General features: G+C 38.6%; 1 protein-coding gene across 4 annotated transcripts in view; it reads right to left on the reverse strand.

Moving 5' to 3' along the window:
- The window catches only part of LRCH1 (leucine rich repeats and calponin homology domain containing 1), a 251,035-nt gene that overhangs the window by 18,715 nt on the left and 214,136 nt on the right, over positions 1–18,184 (reverse strand). For all 4 annotated transcript variants that reach the window (XM_069063692.1, XM_069063694.1, XM_069063693.1 and 1 more), the window contains 3 exons: positions 12,548–12,657; positions 9,608–9,745; positions 5,186–5,263 (listed from right to left, as the gene is read on the reverse strand). In XM_069063692.1, coding sequence (XP_068919793.1) covers positions 5,186–5,263; positions 9,608–9,745; positions 12,548–12,657 — 326 coding nt within the window. The remainder of the gene's footprint in view (positions 1–5,185; positions 5,264–9,607; positions 9,746–12,547; positions 12,658–18,184) is intronic.

Raw genomic sequence — 18,184 nt, forward strand, 5'->3', positions numbered from 1 at the left:
AGCATGGAATGTCCAGTCTTCCTTAAATAAAAGGAAAAGGTAGTGACGGATTATGTAGCTAGGTGGTTGAATGGATAGAACACTGACCCTGGAGTCAGGAGGACCCGAGTTCAAATCTGACCTCAGAAACTTACTAGCTGTGTGACCCCGGGAAGGTCACTAATCCTCTGTAAAATCTCTGTAAAATCTGTAAAATGAGCTGGAGAAGGAAATGACAAACCACTCCAGTATCTTTGCCAAGAAAATTCCAAATGAGGTCACAAAGAGTCAGACATGACTAACAACTAAACAGCAACAAAAAAAGGCAGTCACAGGGTTCTTGCATGTTTTTCTGTAGTATAAAGTTCCTTTTAAAAATACACTAAATAGGGGCGGCTAGGTGGCGCAGTGAATAGAGCACTGGCCCTGGAGTCAGCAGGACCTGAGTTCAAATGCGCCCTCAGACACTTAACACAAAACTAGCTGTGTTACCTTGGGCAAGTCACTTAACCCCAATTGCCCTACCTTCCCCCCTCCAAAAAAAAGTACACAAATAGGACCAAAATCTTGGGTGAGGGAAGACCCATCAACTCTATGACTATGTGAGGATGCAAGCTGACCCTTTGTAATCCAATTAAGTCTGCTGAGTAAATGGCCCTGATTTGACCTCAGTGCAGTCAAACTCTAGGGACAAGACACCATAGAATGCAATCTTGGCACCACATCTCAGCTTTGCTGGCCACAGCAAATCACAGAGACCATGTGTAGGATAGCCTACCTTGTGGCCCTCTATAGTGAGAAAGCAAATGGGAATATGAAGATAACTTTTGCCTGTGTGGATTTGATTTCATTGTTCATGGAATAGCAGAACTAAAACGTACTTTGGGGATTTTCTTGTCTGAACCTCTCCATTTTACAGATGAGGACACTGAGGACCATGGATTAAATAAGTTATTCAAAGTCAACTAATTAGTAAGTTAATAGCAAAAATGGGTCTAGAACTCAGGCTCTGACCCCTAAGCTAAAAAAACAATTTTCCTAGTAGATCATCTTGTGTGCCAAACATCTGTCCCACTCTTGGATTTCAATGGACAAATTAAAATATTAGAAATTTAGAGTGGGTCTTATGTATCTAGAACAGGGGTAGGGAACCTTCGGCCTCAAGGCCATATGTGGCTCCCTAGGTCCTCAAGTTCAGCCCTTTGACTGAACCCAAACTTCACAGAACAAATCTCCTTAATAAAAGGATTTGTTCTGAAAAATTTTGACGCAGTCAAAAGCCCCTAGATTCTAGAACAAAGTCATACTTTACTTTTCTCTATTAATAAGTCATTTAACATAAATTATGCTGGTTAAGGTTGCTAGGTGGCACTTACTGCATAGAGTGCCAGGTCTGCAGTCAGCAAGACTCATTTTCCTGAGTGCAAATCTAGCCTCAGATGCTTAGCTGTGTAATCCTGAGCAAGTCACTTAACCCTCTTTACCTCAGTTTCCTCATCTGTAAAATGAGCTGGAGAAGGAAATGGCAAACCACTCCAGTCTCTTTGCCAAGAAAACCCCAAATGGGGTGATGAAGTGTCGACATGACTGAAACGAGTGAACAGAAACCAAACTGTTACTTAAAGAAAGTCATCATATTGGAAAAACAATTCCAAAAATAAAGGCCATGGAAATTTCAGAGTAGGAGAATATTACCTATAGCATGAACTGTTTCTGAAGATACCTATTCACCAAATCTAAAATCTCCAAACTGTGCTCATTTTTTCCTGTCTTCCCATGGCTTACTTACAGTCTCATCTTGTTCCCTATCATCTCACCTTCTGGAATAACCGCACTAACTTCAGGTAATGCCTTTTCTCCCAAATGTCTCCAGGACTCTCGGCCCTCTCTCATCTCCATGGTTTAACCTTCAACAATGTGAAGCCCGCAGTTGCGCCAACTGACCGCGGAAGACAAAAACTCCGCTCATCTTGCTTGTCTACATATTAAATGCACAAACTATATACCAAGGGCAGGAGTGATCTCCTCAATATCACTTGAAATAGTCTGTTAAAAACTCCTTTGTGTAGCATTATACACACTAGTCTTTGCTACCTCTTCAATGACCCCAGTTGCTGTTTTGCCACATCCTGAGCAGAAACATTTCCTGGGTTGGACATTCCAGCCACTCCAGAGTAGTTCCAGCTGCTGAACCTCATCACATAAATGTCTCTTCAGCCTCTCAACCCCCAAATAGCCATGTAGCTGAGAACTAAGAGAGAAGAAGCTTATAACAAGTCGGTGTTTGTTGTTGTTGTCATTATTTTGTTTGCTTGTCTGGAATAGACTTCTTTGGGGTTGGAAACTCTCAGTGTGACTGACCCTCTACCAAAGCAGATGGGCTACTATCCTAGAATCTATGGCCTTAAGATGTTGTTTGGGGACACTGAGAGGTTAAGAGACTTTCCAAGTGTTTCACAGTCAGTAGGTTTTAGAGATGAGACTTGAAGTCAGGTCTCCCTCACTCTGAGGCTGATTTTCCATCCGTTCTTCTAGCCTGCCTCTCATATTAAGAACACCAGACTTAAAAACAAAAAGCGTGCCAAAAGGCAACATGTAGTTGAGTCCAATTTTCAAGTATGTTTATATCTATAACTACATAAATTAACTCTTGCATCTAAGTTAATTAACTGGCCAGCTCTTGCTGGGAAATTAGATTCGAACTGTTCTAATCCTAACTTTGACCTATGGTGTCCTATCATGGTTTCTTATAGAAGCCAATGTAATGAATAGTTTTTGGTGTACAAGGACACTGAAACTTTTCACTCTCTAAAAGGATTATTCACAATGTCAATTATAATTATTTATTACAAAATATAGGAGTTCTGGTATGCATGCATATACGCACATCAGAGAATGGAGCTGGAAAAATAGGTATATAAAAAAGAGGTTATCTCTGGTTTCCTACAGAAATAATAGTTGTTTATTCACACTGATAGAAGAAAAAAAAAGTACAACTGAAAAAAATTTATAGTATGGAAAAGAATGGCATCTGGCTTTTTACCTTAAAAGTTTGGAGTACTAGTAGATAATTTTTGTATATGCCAAACTTGTTAAAAAATGTATCTTTATAGTAAATATTACAAATGCTATCCTGCCATGTACCACCTCTAGATGGCACCCTCTTTCCCAAATGAGTAAGCTGTAAGAATGAGGGGGTGGGGGAAGGAAGATCATCTGAAGCAATCTAGTTATCTGGGGGTCCCTGAGGATTATGGATTTAGAACTGGAAGGGCCTTAATAAGCCATCCAGGCCAATGCCCTTGATTTACAGGGGAGCAAACTGAGGCTTAGGGAAGTTAAATAATCTGCCTAAGGTCACAAGGGCATTAAGATCTTCAGTTTAAAAAAAATGTTTCCTCTCACTCATTCCCTAGGACACAAAGCTTGAGGTGCAAAGAAACCCTGTGTGTTCGGGAATTGCTATTCATGTAGCACTTGCCTGTTTCCTCCACAGACATGTCTATGCTCATTAAGCAAAGACCATTTCTACTTAACCAACATGTGTTTTTAATATTTCAAAACAGGCAATAACCTATCTGTAGTTTTCTGTGAAAAGTTGTTCCATTATCCTCAGCATATTACAAATAAACATAAAACTGGTCCTTGAATCAGCTTAGAACTTAAAAAACCAAATCAAGCTAAACACACAGTTCTTACTGAGCAGAACAAGGAAAGGAGAAGGAAAAGGAGGATCCCCAGTTTTTTTTTTTTAAGTCACTATACCCTTAAAATAGAGAGGGTTCACCTTTCGGTGCATGAGTTTTCGGAAATGTTAGCAAATTCCACGGTGCCATTTTGTGGATTTGGATTGGGTTTTCCTTCCTCCTTCTTACCCACAATAAATGGTTATGGGCATTTATTTTCATTTCAGTTTGCACTAGGGCGTGCTGAACAAATAATGAATGCAGCAAAATCACAGCAGCTTAGGTCACTGACCAGCAGAGCTTTCAAGCACAGGCAAGAGGATATGACATCCAAATAAGGTTTTCAAGCAGCTCTGATTCTCTTACGGGGAACCTTGCAAGCCCATAATAGAATCATCCTGATAGATATGTGTATATTCTCACACATTCAAAAACCTTGAGTGGATATGCAATAAGTTACACACATATACCCATATGAATACACCGCCAAACATTCTGATTAAGGGAAGACAATATCTAGGCCATAATGTAAAGCTTATAGCGTACTTCAGAGACACGGCAAGCTCCTTAAAAATTCAAGAGTCTCCTTGGGCTGTTTTGCTAGCCCAGGGAAGAATTTCTTAAAATGACAGGCAGCAATCTTTGAACAAATGCAGCCATAGACTCCTATCAATGGGTACAATTACATGGTGTGTAGACGCTTAAAAACTGAACTGTGTTTTTAGAGTCTATGTTTCTGGGGGATAGAGGTGCTGCTAAGAGAACAGGGTACAATGAGGCACTCCTTCCTGCATTCTCTACCACCTCCACCCCCCAAACTCCTGCTTCCTTCTGCTCCTTTTCACATAGGCTCTAGGTAGTAGAGTTCATTTGTGGAATCACTGTGCCGCCCAGCACTAAACTCTTTCCAATGTGCCTCTGAAGAGCAACAAAGCAAAAACTGGCTGGAAGTCAGAGGTGGGAGGGGAAGGGGAAGTGGCAAATGGCTGGGGGGAGAAGGAGTAGAACAGATGTACTAAGGGAGAGCTGTCTCAGCCACACTTTACCCACCCCCAGCCCACATGGCCCTAGAAACCCCAAACTCCAGTAGGCCAAGGACTAATCTATGTTGCTTGTGTACACAAGGGATCGGCAAAGTTATCTTTCCTCTAATGATCCTCTCTTGGGTCAACCAATTGTGGCTCCTTTCACAGGACTTAATGGCATCTCAATTTCTCTGCTCATGTAGTTGGACCACAGACTTATTTAAAGCATTTCTTACCAAGTTTAGAAGTCTACATTTTCTTTTAAAAACTTACAGGAACAATTTTCTTCACCTTCATCCTAAAATAAGTAATGTTCTTAAAAGACATTTTAATGATATTTCCTCATATACTTATATCCTTCAAACTCACCTCTAGAAAGCTTAAGACTGGAAAATGGTACTATAAAGAGTTTGCTTTTTGTAAATATCATCTATTCAAATGTGAAATATATACATTAAACAAGATGTTGGTATTTTGGACCAAGTTAAGAATTACCTCTGGGACTCCTAATTTTCGGCATGCTTCCAGAAAGTTTTCCACATTTCTTCTGCATTTGGCCATGCTAAGTTTGGGCTGTAAACACAGAAATAATGGTTATTAAGAAGGAAATAGCCCTAATATATGAAGAGCTAAATTTTATAGGCCAGTTAAACTATTCCCCATCAAAGCCTAGGACTTAATTATACAAGCTACATGAAAGTAAAGAGCATTGAGAGTTATGGGAAATTATTTACTACACCCAGAGCCACTCAAAACTTGTTTGAGGGTTACACATGACTTGAAAACCAGGGAGAGTTACAGGTAGGGCACATTCAGTTGTATCTGGAAAGCTTTAAATGCCCTATTATTGTTTTAATGTTACATTTCAGGTTTAATGCTGCTCTTTTGAAAAAAAAAAAAGGATGAGTAATAATTCCACATTCTAAAATCCCAAACCAAACACCACACACACACACACACACACACACACACACACACACGACACACACACCCTTATTTTATATGTATATTTATATAAGGTACCAGTATCTTCACATGGCTAGTAAAGGAACAGACCAAGGAACAATTTAGTTTGTGGGCTTTAATAAAATTATTCCTCCAGAAAGAAGTATTTTAATAAGGCAGAATCTTGCAAAAAGCAGGCCCTTCAATGGGATTCTAAAAGCTTGCTTTCCAGGTTTTGTTGTTTGCTTTTATTCGACAAATGTGTAGTTGCTACATGTCAGCACAACATGACAGGAAGAAGAGTGTAGTCGAGTCCACTGAGATGCTACTGTGGAGTTTGATGCTGTGTTACTTGATCCTGTAAAAGATAAGCTCTGTCTACATCCATAGAATGACAGGCCTGGAAGGGACCCCAGAGCTTAATCTGCCTCGATCAAGAATTCCCTCTTACACATCTCTGGCAAGGAGCTATCTGGCTTTTTTTTCTAAAGTCCTTCAGTAATGTAGAACCTTCTGACTCTCAAAGCAGTCCATTCCATTTTGGGATACTTCTAATTGCTAGCTAGTTTCTCCTTTCTTCAAGTCTAAATAACTTCTTTCTGCAGCTCTGCTCCTCTCTCTGCCCTCTGAGGCCAAGAAGAACACATCTAATCCTTTTTCCAAGTAACAGACCTCAAATACTGGGAAGATTGTTATACCCAAAATGAACTCAAATTCTCTACTGTAGCTATGTGACCATAAGCAAGCCCCTCAACACCTCAGTTTACACATTAATAAAAGGGGTTCAAATGAAGTAAGACATCAAAAGTGTTTTGTAAACCTGAAAGCACCATTTAATTTTTACTATTAGAAATCAATGAGTGGGGCATGGTGGCACATGCCTATAATGTCTGCTACCAGGGAGGCTGAGGCTGGTAGACTGCTTGATTGGGAGTTCTGAGCTGAATGTAGTAGGCCTAAAGCTAATCAGGTGTCCACACTAAGTTCTGGCACCAGTATGGCAAGTCCCTGGGATTGGAGGGTCTCTAAGCTAAGTAAGGAGAAATAAACCTACCCAGGGCAGAAATGGAGCAGCTCACAGCTTTTATGACAATTAGTAGTGAGATCAGAATTGTGAGTAGTTGCTGCATTTTCAGCCTGGACAGAATAGGTGAAGATCTAGTCTCTTTCTTTAAAATAAAAGTGGGGCAGGTAGGGAAGGAAAATATAAATGGAAAATGGGAGGAACAGCTTACTTTTAGAAAGGGGCAGCTAGGTGGTATAGTGGATAGACTACTGAGCGTAGAGTCAGGAAGACGTGGGTTCAAATCTAGCCTCAGATACTTACTATCTGTGTGACCCTGGGTAAGTCACTTAATATTTTTTGCCTCAGCTTCCTCATCTGTAAAATGAGCTGGAGAAGGAAATGGCAAACCACTCCAGTATTTTTGCCAAGACAACCCCAAAATGGGATCAAAAAGAGTTGGTCACAGCTGAAATGACTAAACAACAAAAAATGCCACATTCTTGCAATTTAATTCATTGCTGTGCACTGGTAGTGCTCAAAGAAGAATGGTAAAAATATATTACATAATATTACTACTTTAAAAAAAGTGCTGCCTTAACAGAGTAGGGCTGCTACTGATATTACTATGACTGGGAATGAAAACGGAATAATTTTTGAAAAACATGTGTTAAGTGTCCAAAATATAATGTGAACCTCATTTGCATTTTAAAATAATTATACTACTAAGACAGATACGTTGTGTAATAAAATTAAAAAAATTTAAGCAAGAGAAACAAACAAATGAAAAAAAATTTAAACAAGAGAAGCAAACAAATGAAAATGTGGAATAGTCTAGGTTTATGGCCTAGACTTTGTTTAGCTCAATATTTTGAACAGTAACTGGAAAGAAGGAATAAATGGCATTATCAAATTTGTGGATTACATGAGACTAGAAAAGCGTAAAGAAGTCCCTAGTCTGTAAGTTTCACGTGGGCAAGAACCAACTCTTATCTAAATTTTGTATCTCTACCAGTGAGTAGTTCAAGAACTATAATTAGGAATTCTTATACATAAGAAAGGTATTTTGGGGGGAAAGGGAGATTGGTGGTAAGGCACAGAGTACATAGTTTGATGGCAGATATAGCTGGTCTGGAAAAAAGGTGTGATCTCAACTCCTTAGAGAAGATGGAAAGCACTTGGGAGAGGGGGTGATAGTATTCTGAAGATGGAGGCCTAGGTCCATGACCTAGCATCAGGAATCAGTGGAGTATTGGAGGTGAGGTCTGGAGATAAAACCTCCTATAGCTCACCTAATTAAATGAGAACTCCTTGAAAGCATGGACCATTTTGTTCTTCTATTCGTCTCCCCAGGGTTTAGTATGGTGATTGGTATAAAGTGGGTGCTTATAAATGCTTTTCCAATCCATTTTAATGTGTTATTGTTCATTAAGGATAACAACTACATGAAATAAAGTGGGCAAAAATATATCTTGGCCATCAAATTTCTGGTGCAAAAACTTCAGTTTTAAGGTTTTATTGTACCTACAGAACTGTAGTATGACATTTCTACCTGAATGTCCCATTAATATTGCAACTCACAATATACAAAACGGAACAGACTTTGTCATCTTTCCTCATAAACATAGCTACTCCTCCAAATCTCTGTTTTTGTTGTTAATTCATTTCAGAGCTTTAAAGTCATTTACATCTCTTCTTTCTTCTTCATCCCTCATCATCTAATCAGCTCCCAAGTTCTGGTACGACTATCACCATTAAAACCTGAGGTCTTCAGTGACTTTTTGTTACTTCTAGGATAAAACATTAACCTCTACTGACATTTAAGGCCTTCCACAATCCTGACCCAACCTACCTTTGTAGTCTTTCCATATTTCAGATCATTTCCCTTTAGGAACTTTGTTTTTCTGCTAAACTGGACTACTAGCTAGCTAATTCCTGAACTTAACATTATGTTTCTTGCCTTTATGAAGCTTTTCAGCTATCTTCCATGCCTAGAAACCACTTCCTCTCTACCTTTCTGCCTTTCAGAATCCTTGTTTTCCTCTGAGCCTCAGGTTAGGTGCCACTGGTAAGCCTTCCCTGATATTCCTAGTTGTTAGAATTCCCTCTCTCCTCAAATTAACTTGTATTTACTTCTCTGTTTACATGCTGTCATCCACCCAGTAGAGTGTTAAGTTCTCTGGGAACAGAGACTGTTGATCTTGGACTTTGTATTCTTAGTGGCTTAAGGGAAGAGCTTTATCACTCCTTGCCTGAGCTATTGTGAAAGTTTGCTGGTTGGCCTCCCTCCTTCAAGTTTCTCCCAACTATAGTCCATCTTCCACTCAGCTGCCAAAGTGATCTTCCTAAAATGCAGGTCTGCCCACATTACCCTTTCTGTTCAGTGGTTCCCAATGACCTCAAGTACCAAAGCCTCCATCTGGCTTTTAAAGTCCTTTATCATCTGGCCCCTTCCTGCCCTGCCAGTCTTCTTATATTTTATTCTCCTCCATGGACTCTTCAATTCATTGACATTGGCCTCCTTGCTTGTCCTTAAACAAGATGCACGATCTCAGCTCTGGGCATTTTCTCTCCCACACCTACAATGCCCCCTCCCCTCCCCACTCCCATCTCCACCTTCTGGCTTTCCTGGCTTCCTTCAAGTCTTAGCTAAAGCCCTTTTGGCAAGAAGCCTTTCTCAATCAATACTCCTTAACTGTGGTGCCTCCTCTCTGAGACTAACCCCAATTTATCCTGCATAAATCCTGTTTATGCATAGTGATTTTTATGTTTTCTCTCTCAGACTGTGAGCTCCTCGAGAGAATGGACATTTGCCTTTCTTTGTGTACTCTGTCCTGAATGTAGAAAGACCTTAATAAATGTTTATTGACTGCTGAACAGGGACTAGAAAGTAATTAGAAATTTGACCATGGCAAATTCTACTAAATAATGCAAAAGTGAATTTAATCTGGTTAAAATTTTACACTTACCACTGCTGGTGAGGGGACGTGAATACTTGCTACAGATCGAGGACGGATATGATTGACTAGGTGACAGAGGACCACACCATCCATCAGAGCTGCTCCCAGGTCTTCATGTAAGCTGACCTTTAGTCTCATCTCAATGCTCTGGTTAGAAAAAAAAGGAAAGTTATCATTAATTACTTTTCAAAATTATGTCATGGGGCAGCTAGGTGGTGCAGTGAACAGAGCACCGGCCCTGGAGTCAGGAGGACCTGAGATCAAATCTGGCCTCAGACACTTAACACCAAAAACTAGCCATGTGATCTTGGGCAAGATGTGTGTATATATATATATATATATATACACACACACACACACACACACATACATACACATATGTATATATGTATATGTATGTATATGCATATATATAAAGAATTATGTCATTAAGGAGTTTGAAGGGAAAGTAAATAGGGTCCAGGTATGTAAGTGCTTATGCAAATTTTTTTTCTAAGGGAAAGCATGATTATGTCTGGGAAGGGTATAAAACATTCAAATCATTGAAAACTGCAAACAACAACCAAAATACACTTCCTACTCAGGTTAATTTCAAAGGAAAAACCTGTCCAGGATCAAAAAATCCTTTGTAGCATATGCAAACTAAAAGAAGTGATAAAATAATGCATCTTCATTAATATTTCCTCCAAAATTTGTCAAGATCAATGTAATAAGCCAATGAAGTGAAAGAACTATACAGGTCCTGGTATGTGGGCTTGGGTCCCTAGGAAGCTAAAGGAAACCAACAAAAGGGCTGTCAGATTGCATTCTGGCTCAGAAATCAGGTTCTTAAAACCTCAGGCATCATTTCTTGTTCATTTAAGTATGCAGGACTCTCATTTTGCAAAAGGCAGGAATACTTCGATTTGCCTCTCAAATTCTAGAGCCAAGAATCATCTACTTTATTTAATCAACCACCAGTCCATGGTTACTGTTAAGCTCATCCATGCGCCATGATGCAATAGTTCATCCTAATAAGTCTTTCCTAATATAGTCAGTGTCTGGACACTTCATCCCTTCACAGAGCCAGGGAGTCATGGGTCAAAATGGTCTCTTAATTTCTAATTTTGTACCACAAAGGAATGATTTATCTTGATTTAACAATCAGCAGGCTGTAGGTTTACTATTAACTGTATACTCTTGTTTGAAGGGACCAACTCAGAATGCTACATGGTGCTCAAATCACCAGTATCTCACCTTGCAATTTAGATTCCCACCTGACCTCTAATTCAAAGAACTTTAAAGTTCTGACAAAATGAAGGTTCTTACATTCATCTGGTTTGAGACCATAGTGATTAGTGAGTGAATCAAAGGTGGGTAGTGGCTCCTTCATCTGCCCTCATACTGAAGCCCACACAAGCCATTTCAGACAGAAGAGAATCTGGAGCTATTTTAGGAGTTCCTCCCAAGAGGAGGCCCAGACTCTCTCCAAACAAACAAACAAAAAAATCAAAACCAAAACATGTAAATATCTAAGCAAGTTCATCCCTAGAACCTCTTTTTCTGTTCTCAGTGGAGCTAAATATAAGCCAGTCACTGCCTCTGTATAATGAATTTTTCTATCCTTGAAGATATTACTAAGATACTGCTCATTTGGCTTTTAAATATTCAGTGAAAATGATCCCACTTCCTTTGGTCTCTTCTCACAGATCCCAATTTGCATCTTTTGCATTAGGAGAAGAGTTGCTGTCCAAATTCCCCCAAAGATGGTCTGAAATTGGACACCTCTCCAATGAAGAAGCCTTGGTCTAGACCTTCCTTTCTCCAGGCTTTTGCTCACATTGGAATGTATGATGTCTGATTTCTACATTCCCTATTCAAATCCTTTTCAAAATTTTAAAAGGTAAAAATTAAAATAAAATTCAGTATCTTTTTATTTTAAAATAAGATACATAAATGATAACAGATCTATTAAACAAGCCATGTAAAGACTTCCTTGAAGCATTGCCCAACTTAAGTCTCACCTTATCTATGAAGTGACTTATTCTCCTACCCCTCAATGATACCCTGGCAGCATCTAATTGTCCTTTGAAGTCCAAGTGCTCATTCTCTATACCACAATTAATCTTTTGTGACATCTCATTTGGCTGTTTTATACTTTGTCACATGCATATTTATGTATATATGGGATTGCATTTTATATAGCACCTAGCTATATATACTCCAGTCATTTGGTAAATATATCATTGCTCAAGTGAATGATTATAAAAGTTTGAGGGGAGGCTAGGTGGTGCAGTGAATAGAGCACCAGCCCTGGAGTTGGGAGGATCTGAGTTCAAATCTGGCCTCAGACACTTAACACCTATTAGCAGTGTGACCTTGGGCAAGTCACTTGACCCCAATTGCCCTGCCCTCCCCCCTCCAAAAAGCAAAAACAAAAATAAAAAAAATAAAATTTTAATAGTGTTCAATATAAATAAGTTCATATTTTCATAATTTTCTGATATTGATCTCTATCTTGAAAGCTCAAGTTTTCTTCTATCTCCTCCTCCCTATGGATTGAAGGTTCTCGAAGAAGACGGTAAGATTCCTCATTGTTTTAACATACATGAACCATCTATACAATTTGTGAGAATGACCTAGAGTAAGGGCAAAGGTTTGGGTCACTGCTGGAACCCAGCTTTGCCACTACTCCAACTGTTCTTTTTCCCTCTTATTTTCACATGGTTTCCATTCAAAGTCTTTGTTTTCACTTAACCATCTCAGGGCCCAAGTTACACATTTGCAAAATTGGGGTATTGGCCACAGTGGCTTCTAAGATTCTGTTCAGCTCTAAACCTACACTCTTAGCACCTGTGATTTAGAACATTTTACATCCACAGAAAAACAGGTTACAACACACCACTGCTGACCGAAATGCCCAGGGTTCTGGAATCCCACATCAGCACCTCAAAATAACTTCTCCCATACCTCTCGAAGCTGCTCCACAAGCTCTTTTTCTTCTCTCATCTGCTCCATCTTCCTCCTAATCGTAAACTGAGGATCTATGGATTCCAAATTCCTCTGTGGTCTCAAGAACACTGGAACAGGAAGAAAATAAATTTTTTACAGGGGGGTTTTTACATATTGCCTTCAATGGGTCTTCAGATGCCAAACAAGACAAAGTTCTTTATTCACGATTAAAGCCACAATTCAAGATGGGGACATCTTGAAAGTTCAGGTTTTCTTCTACCATCTCTTCCCTATGGATTGGAGCCTCTCTAAGATAACTATATGAGGTCCTATTGTTTTACATACACAAATAATCTATACGTCTTGTGAGAATGACCTAGAGGTAAGGAGCAAAGGTTTGGGTCACTGCTAGAACCCATCTTGGGCACCTGGCTGTTTTTTTTTTCCCCTCTCATTTTTTACATGGCTTTCAATTGAGTTTGTATTTGATAAATAAGTTGTTTTAAATAAAAAGACAGAGACTTTTTTTAGACTTAGAAAATAAGCATAAATTAATATTTTCTTTGGCTCAACCCCCTACATTAAGAACTTTGAGATAATAGTATCTTTTTAAATTTATTGGGAAAGAATCCTGTCTTTTTGAGTGTTGATGCATATATAAAAGGCTCCTTCCCTTTGGTGAAGAGTATACCTGCACTTTCAAAAGTGAGATGACCTGACTGCAGTATAATAATCAGTTTCAAATATGATGGGAGGAGACCAGAATTGGAAAGAAGTACCATCTTATGAAAACATTTTATTAAGGAATGCTTCCAAAGAGAATGTGTGGAGTCTATGCTAGGTAAGTAACCATGACTTACCCTGTTCTATCATGCCAATTTAAATTTTTCTTTAGTGCTCTGGCCAACAACTCACTCTCTGTGGTGACAACTCTCCCATCTCAGTGTCTGTCCCCTCAATAAATTCTTTTTTTTAAATTAAGATTTCTTTCTTTCTTCTTTTTTTTCCTTTTTTTTGGAGGGGGGAAGGCAAGGCAATTGGGGTTAAGTGACTTGCCCAAGGTCACATGGCTAGTAAGTGTTAAGTGTCTGGGTCTGGATTTGAACTCAGGTCCTCCTGACTCCAGGGCTGGTGCTCTATTCACTGCACCACCTAGCCACCCCTCCCCTCAATAAATTCTAAGTCCTCTATGTTAGCATTCCCCCTTTTGCTAGAGAAAGAGTCTCTGCCTTGAAGTTTAGAATCCTGAACATGTGACCCATGTCAGTGAAGAATGGTGAGTCTGGAGTTAGAAGATCCAAGTTGTTCCAGTACCCATTCAACCCCTGAGTCCTATACAAGGGAGGGCTAAGTCCCTTAGTCTTTCTAAACTTTGGTATGCTACTTGATAGGAAATATATTTGTACAACCTACCTCACAGGGCTATTGTGAGGAATGAATGAAATTATGTATATATATATATGTATATATGTACATATAAAGTACTTTTAAAATTGCAGAGTATTATTTAAATGTAAGAGTTTATTTTAATTATTCTCTCACACAGGATCGCCCCATGTAAACAATAATAATGAAGAATAAAGAAATGGGGAGGGAAAAGCAAATAACTCATCTAGGGTCACAGTAAATCTCAGAAATAAGCCAAACACTGGTTCAGACTTCATTAGGAAGTCAGCAACATTTCTAAATGAATAAATACTTCTACTTAAGAAAATAAACTTAAGATGAAAAGTAGCTTCTTTATTTTTAATACCAACTTAAGTTAACTTTTTATAGTCCCAATGACTTATAATTCAACTACTTTAAAAATGTTTAAGATGTTCTGAGAGGTTAGCTCAGTCAATTACATTTAAATTGCATTTAGTTATATGAAAGTTTGTGGATGTTTTAAATAACGTATTAAGTAAATTAAATAAAACCTCAATTATTCTGTGCCTAAATAATCATAATGCTCAAAAAGGCAGGATTATGGTAAACCAAGAAGTTGTAGAAAAGTAAAAACTACAAAATATCAAAGACAAATCAAAGAAATCCAGTTACTAGTCACTAAAATGACCATGGAGTTAGAGAAACCAAACCCAGAGATGCCACAACGTGTAAGAGCCGCAAGCTGGGTTAAAGAGTAGCAGTGAAAGAAAGTAGAGTCTGCAGAAAAGCTGGGCTAGTGCAAGAAAAGAAGATATTGATGAGTAGGAAGAAACTGATACAGATTTTGAGAAATTCTAAGAGATGGAAAGAAGAAATGGAAATGGAATCTAATCCTAAACAAATCAGAAATATCCCCTTTCCTAACCTTGTTGGTGCTGGTTAACTAATGTTCTACTGTAACTATATTTAAAATAATCAGGAAACTCTTTTGGTAGATGTTGCATTATAAATGTCAAAAAGTGCACTGAATTTAGCAAACTTTTAAATACTGACTCATCCAAACAATAGTAAGAAACAAAAGGTGTTGGTTTAGGAGATGTAGAAGTTTAAATGATCTAGTTAAGTATTCCTTGGAGCAATTATCTAACAAAAGGAAGAATCTTTCTTAAGGAAACAAGATAAATGTTAAATTGAACACATTCACTGGAAAAGGAAATTTACCCAGTTTAAATCAAAAGGCTTGTTTGAAAAGTTAGGCATTACTCAACTTGGCCACAAGGGGGAGCTGTAGTAATACTGTTTAAATGTAAATTCCTCAGCTTTTCTGTAGGATATTAGTCAATAGAATGTTTTAATATTTCCAAGAGATTGTTTTTATTGAGAATTTGTACACTACACAAAGAGCATCAAGGAAGTTAAATGAACCCTGTTTTTTTGTTCAACCCAAAAGGAACAATTCAATTATTTCAGTCATGTCTAATTCTTTATGATCCCATTTGGAGTTTTCTTGGCAAAGATTAGTAGAGTGGTTTGTCATCTCCTTCTCCTTTTCTTTCAAATTATACTAAATGGTAAGTGAAGTCCCCCCAGATTTTCTTCAAAGCTTCAGAAAATGAGACTATGTAAACTAAACTCTATTTGTTGCAGATTTTAAGAAGTTCATCAGGTCTTGACATTATCTTTGATTCTTCCTTCTCATGCCCTGCCCATTCAATCAGTTGCTGACTCTCATCTCACATTTCATCCCTTCTCACTCACCCAGGGCCACTTCTTTAGTTTAGACCTTATTACCTCTCCTCTGGAAATAGCTTCCTAATTGTTCTTCCTGCCTGGGGTCTCTCCTCTCTCTGATCTAGCCTCTATACAATTGCCAACCTGATTTCCTTAAGTACTTGGTAAACTCAGCAGATCCCTAGTGTCTCTAGGATAAAATATAAATGCCTCTGTTTGGCATATAAAGCCCTTCTAAACTGGACCACAATGTACTTTACTAGCCTCGTTATACATTATTCTCTTCCAAGTACCTTAGATAGTGTAGCCAAAATGACCTTCTTGATGTTCCTTGCACGTAGCTCATCTCCCCCTTCTCTCTCCTGGAGAATACCCTCAGTACAGAGGGAAGATAGTCTTTCTGTATTTGGTGACGTGCTTTTATCTCTCCATCCCCAACTTGCACAGTTATTCCCCCATGCCTGGAATGTACTTCTTTGTCCCTTGGAATTCTTTACTTCATCTAAGGCACAACTCAACTATGAAGGATTCCTCCCTTAGGGAAAAGCATACTAACACTTTGGCAGCTAGGTGGTGCAGGGGATGGAGTGCTGGGCCTAGAGTCAGGAAGATCTGAGTTCAAATCCATCTCAGACACTTACTAGGTGTGTGACCTTGGGCAAGACACTTAACCCTTTTTGCCTCAATTTCCCCATCTGTAAAATGAGCTGGAGAAGGAAACTGCAAACCACTCAGTTCTTTGCCAAGAAAACCCCTAGAGAGGTCACAAAGAGTTGGACAAGACTGAAACAACTAAACAACTACTACTACTGACACTTTAAAATGCAATAAAACTAACTGAAGCATAAGAATGATTTTAAATATCATGGACACCTTTCCTGATCCCCCTTTGCTGCTAGTGCCCCCTCTCCCTGAACCACCCTGTAATGATTTTGTATGTTTTTTATACTTGCTTATACAGTTACATGCTTTCTCCCCAATAGAATGGACGCTCCTTGAGGGTAGGGGCCTACCTGATTTTTCTCTTTGCATCTCTAGTGGCTAGTAAGGTGCCTGGCACACAGGAAATACTTGAAACATCTGCTGATTAAATGACTTTTTAGCAATTGAATCATGTGAAGCTACAAAATGACACAGTAGCAGACTTACAGACAACTGCTGGCTTTAAAATCATGTCTGACAAGTTCAAATTTCAGTTGCCTCTGCATGAGTTGAATGACAGACAGAAGTTATAAAAATGAATAATTTTGTTGTTATACTATAAAGTACATTAAAAAGAAAAACCTTAGGTCAGAAAAGATTTATTTGTACTTAAAAACCAATTGGCCAAAAAGATGCATGTGTAAATCAGCAGCCTACAAGGCAGTAGTTAATAACTGTCCCCAAAGGATTAACGATACAGACTGAGAAAAGGATTGTGAAAGTTATCTCCTCCAGGGATCGGCTTGTACAGGCACATCCATATATGTACATCTCTGTGCTCAGAAGATTCATCCAATCTGCTTAGCACCTGATTTTTTTTTTAAGGAAAGATCATTTAGACTTTTTAATGCTGATCTGAAAATGCTAATTCAAATGAGATCTAATTTCTTTGGAATGAACATGCTATAGTTATACAAAGAAGTAGAGCATGTTCTGAATTCCACGATGTAGCCCCATGTCCTCTATGCTTAAAAACAAGACCAAATCAAACTCTGCTCTGTGGTATCAAGTACTCTATGATAGGAAAGGCCTTCTTGGTTGTTTCCCTTTTTTTTAATTTAAGATCAAATATGAGATATCTCTCTATGTGTTAAGGAAGGGGTAGCTGTAAAAAAAATATATATCATTTAATGGTTTTAACTGCTAGATTTAACTGAGGGATGGAGATGAACGGACTTCCTGACTCTGGGAACCTTGGCTACCAAAGGAAGGACAAGAAGTTTGTTCTTATTGGGTCCTATGGGAAGATACGGATCAGTGTACTGGAGTTAGCAAAAAAAAAAAAAAAAAGGCAGTAGGCTGTGTTAGAAGGGAGGTTCCTCTTCAAAGAAAGGTTTTCAAGAAAAAAGCTGGAAAATTACTTGCTGAGAATATGGTCAAAGGGATTCATAATTAGCCACAGGCTGAACTAAATAGTGTTCCAAGGTTCTTTTAGACTTTGATGTACACTTCTGAAATAGCTACTTGCTGGACTGAAGTTCTTCAGTCTCATATCTTGGCATGAGCACAATGAACATGAATCAAGATTATGCCACTCTTAAGCAAAAAATAATCATTTAAACAAAAAACTTCAGAACTTGCAAGACAGAGAAGAATGATTCTAAAGGACAGGAAGGTATTTTATTCCTGAAAATGATGCACAAAAAGAAAGCCACAGAATGGTGAAAACCTCAAGGAGCTGGGTAAAAAGCTTAGGCCTTAGGATGTTCCCAAGGAAAAGTGAAGGACTGCTCTTTCCAAGGCATAGCTTCTCCTCCAACATGTCCCCTCATTCACTTCCTCTCATCTTCTCTCATAGGAAGTAGCTTCAAAAATTGTGTACATTCAAATTCTCGTAGTAATCTAGCCAGAGCT

Source organism: Petaurus breviceps, unplaced genomic scaffold, assembly GCF_028583685.1.
Source record: "Petaurus breviceps papuanus isolate PSGF00001 unplaced genomic scaffold, PetGlider_PUasm1.0 90594, whole genome shotgun sequence".
Taxonomy (NCBI): Eukaryota; Metazoa; Chordata; class Mammalia; order Diprotodontia; family Petauridae; genus Petaurus; species Petaurus breviceps.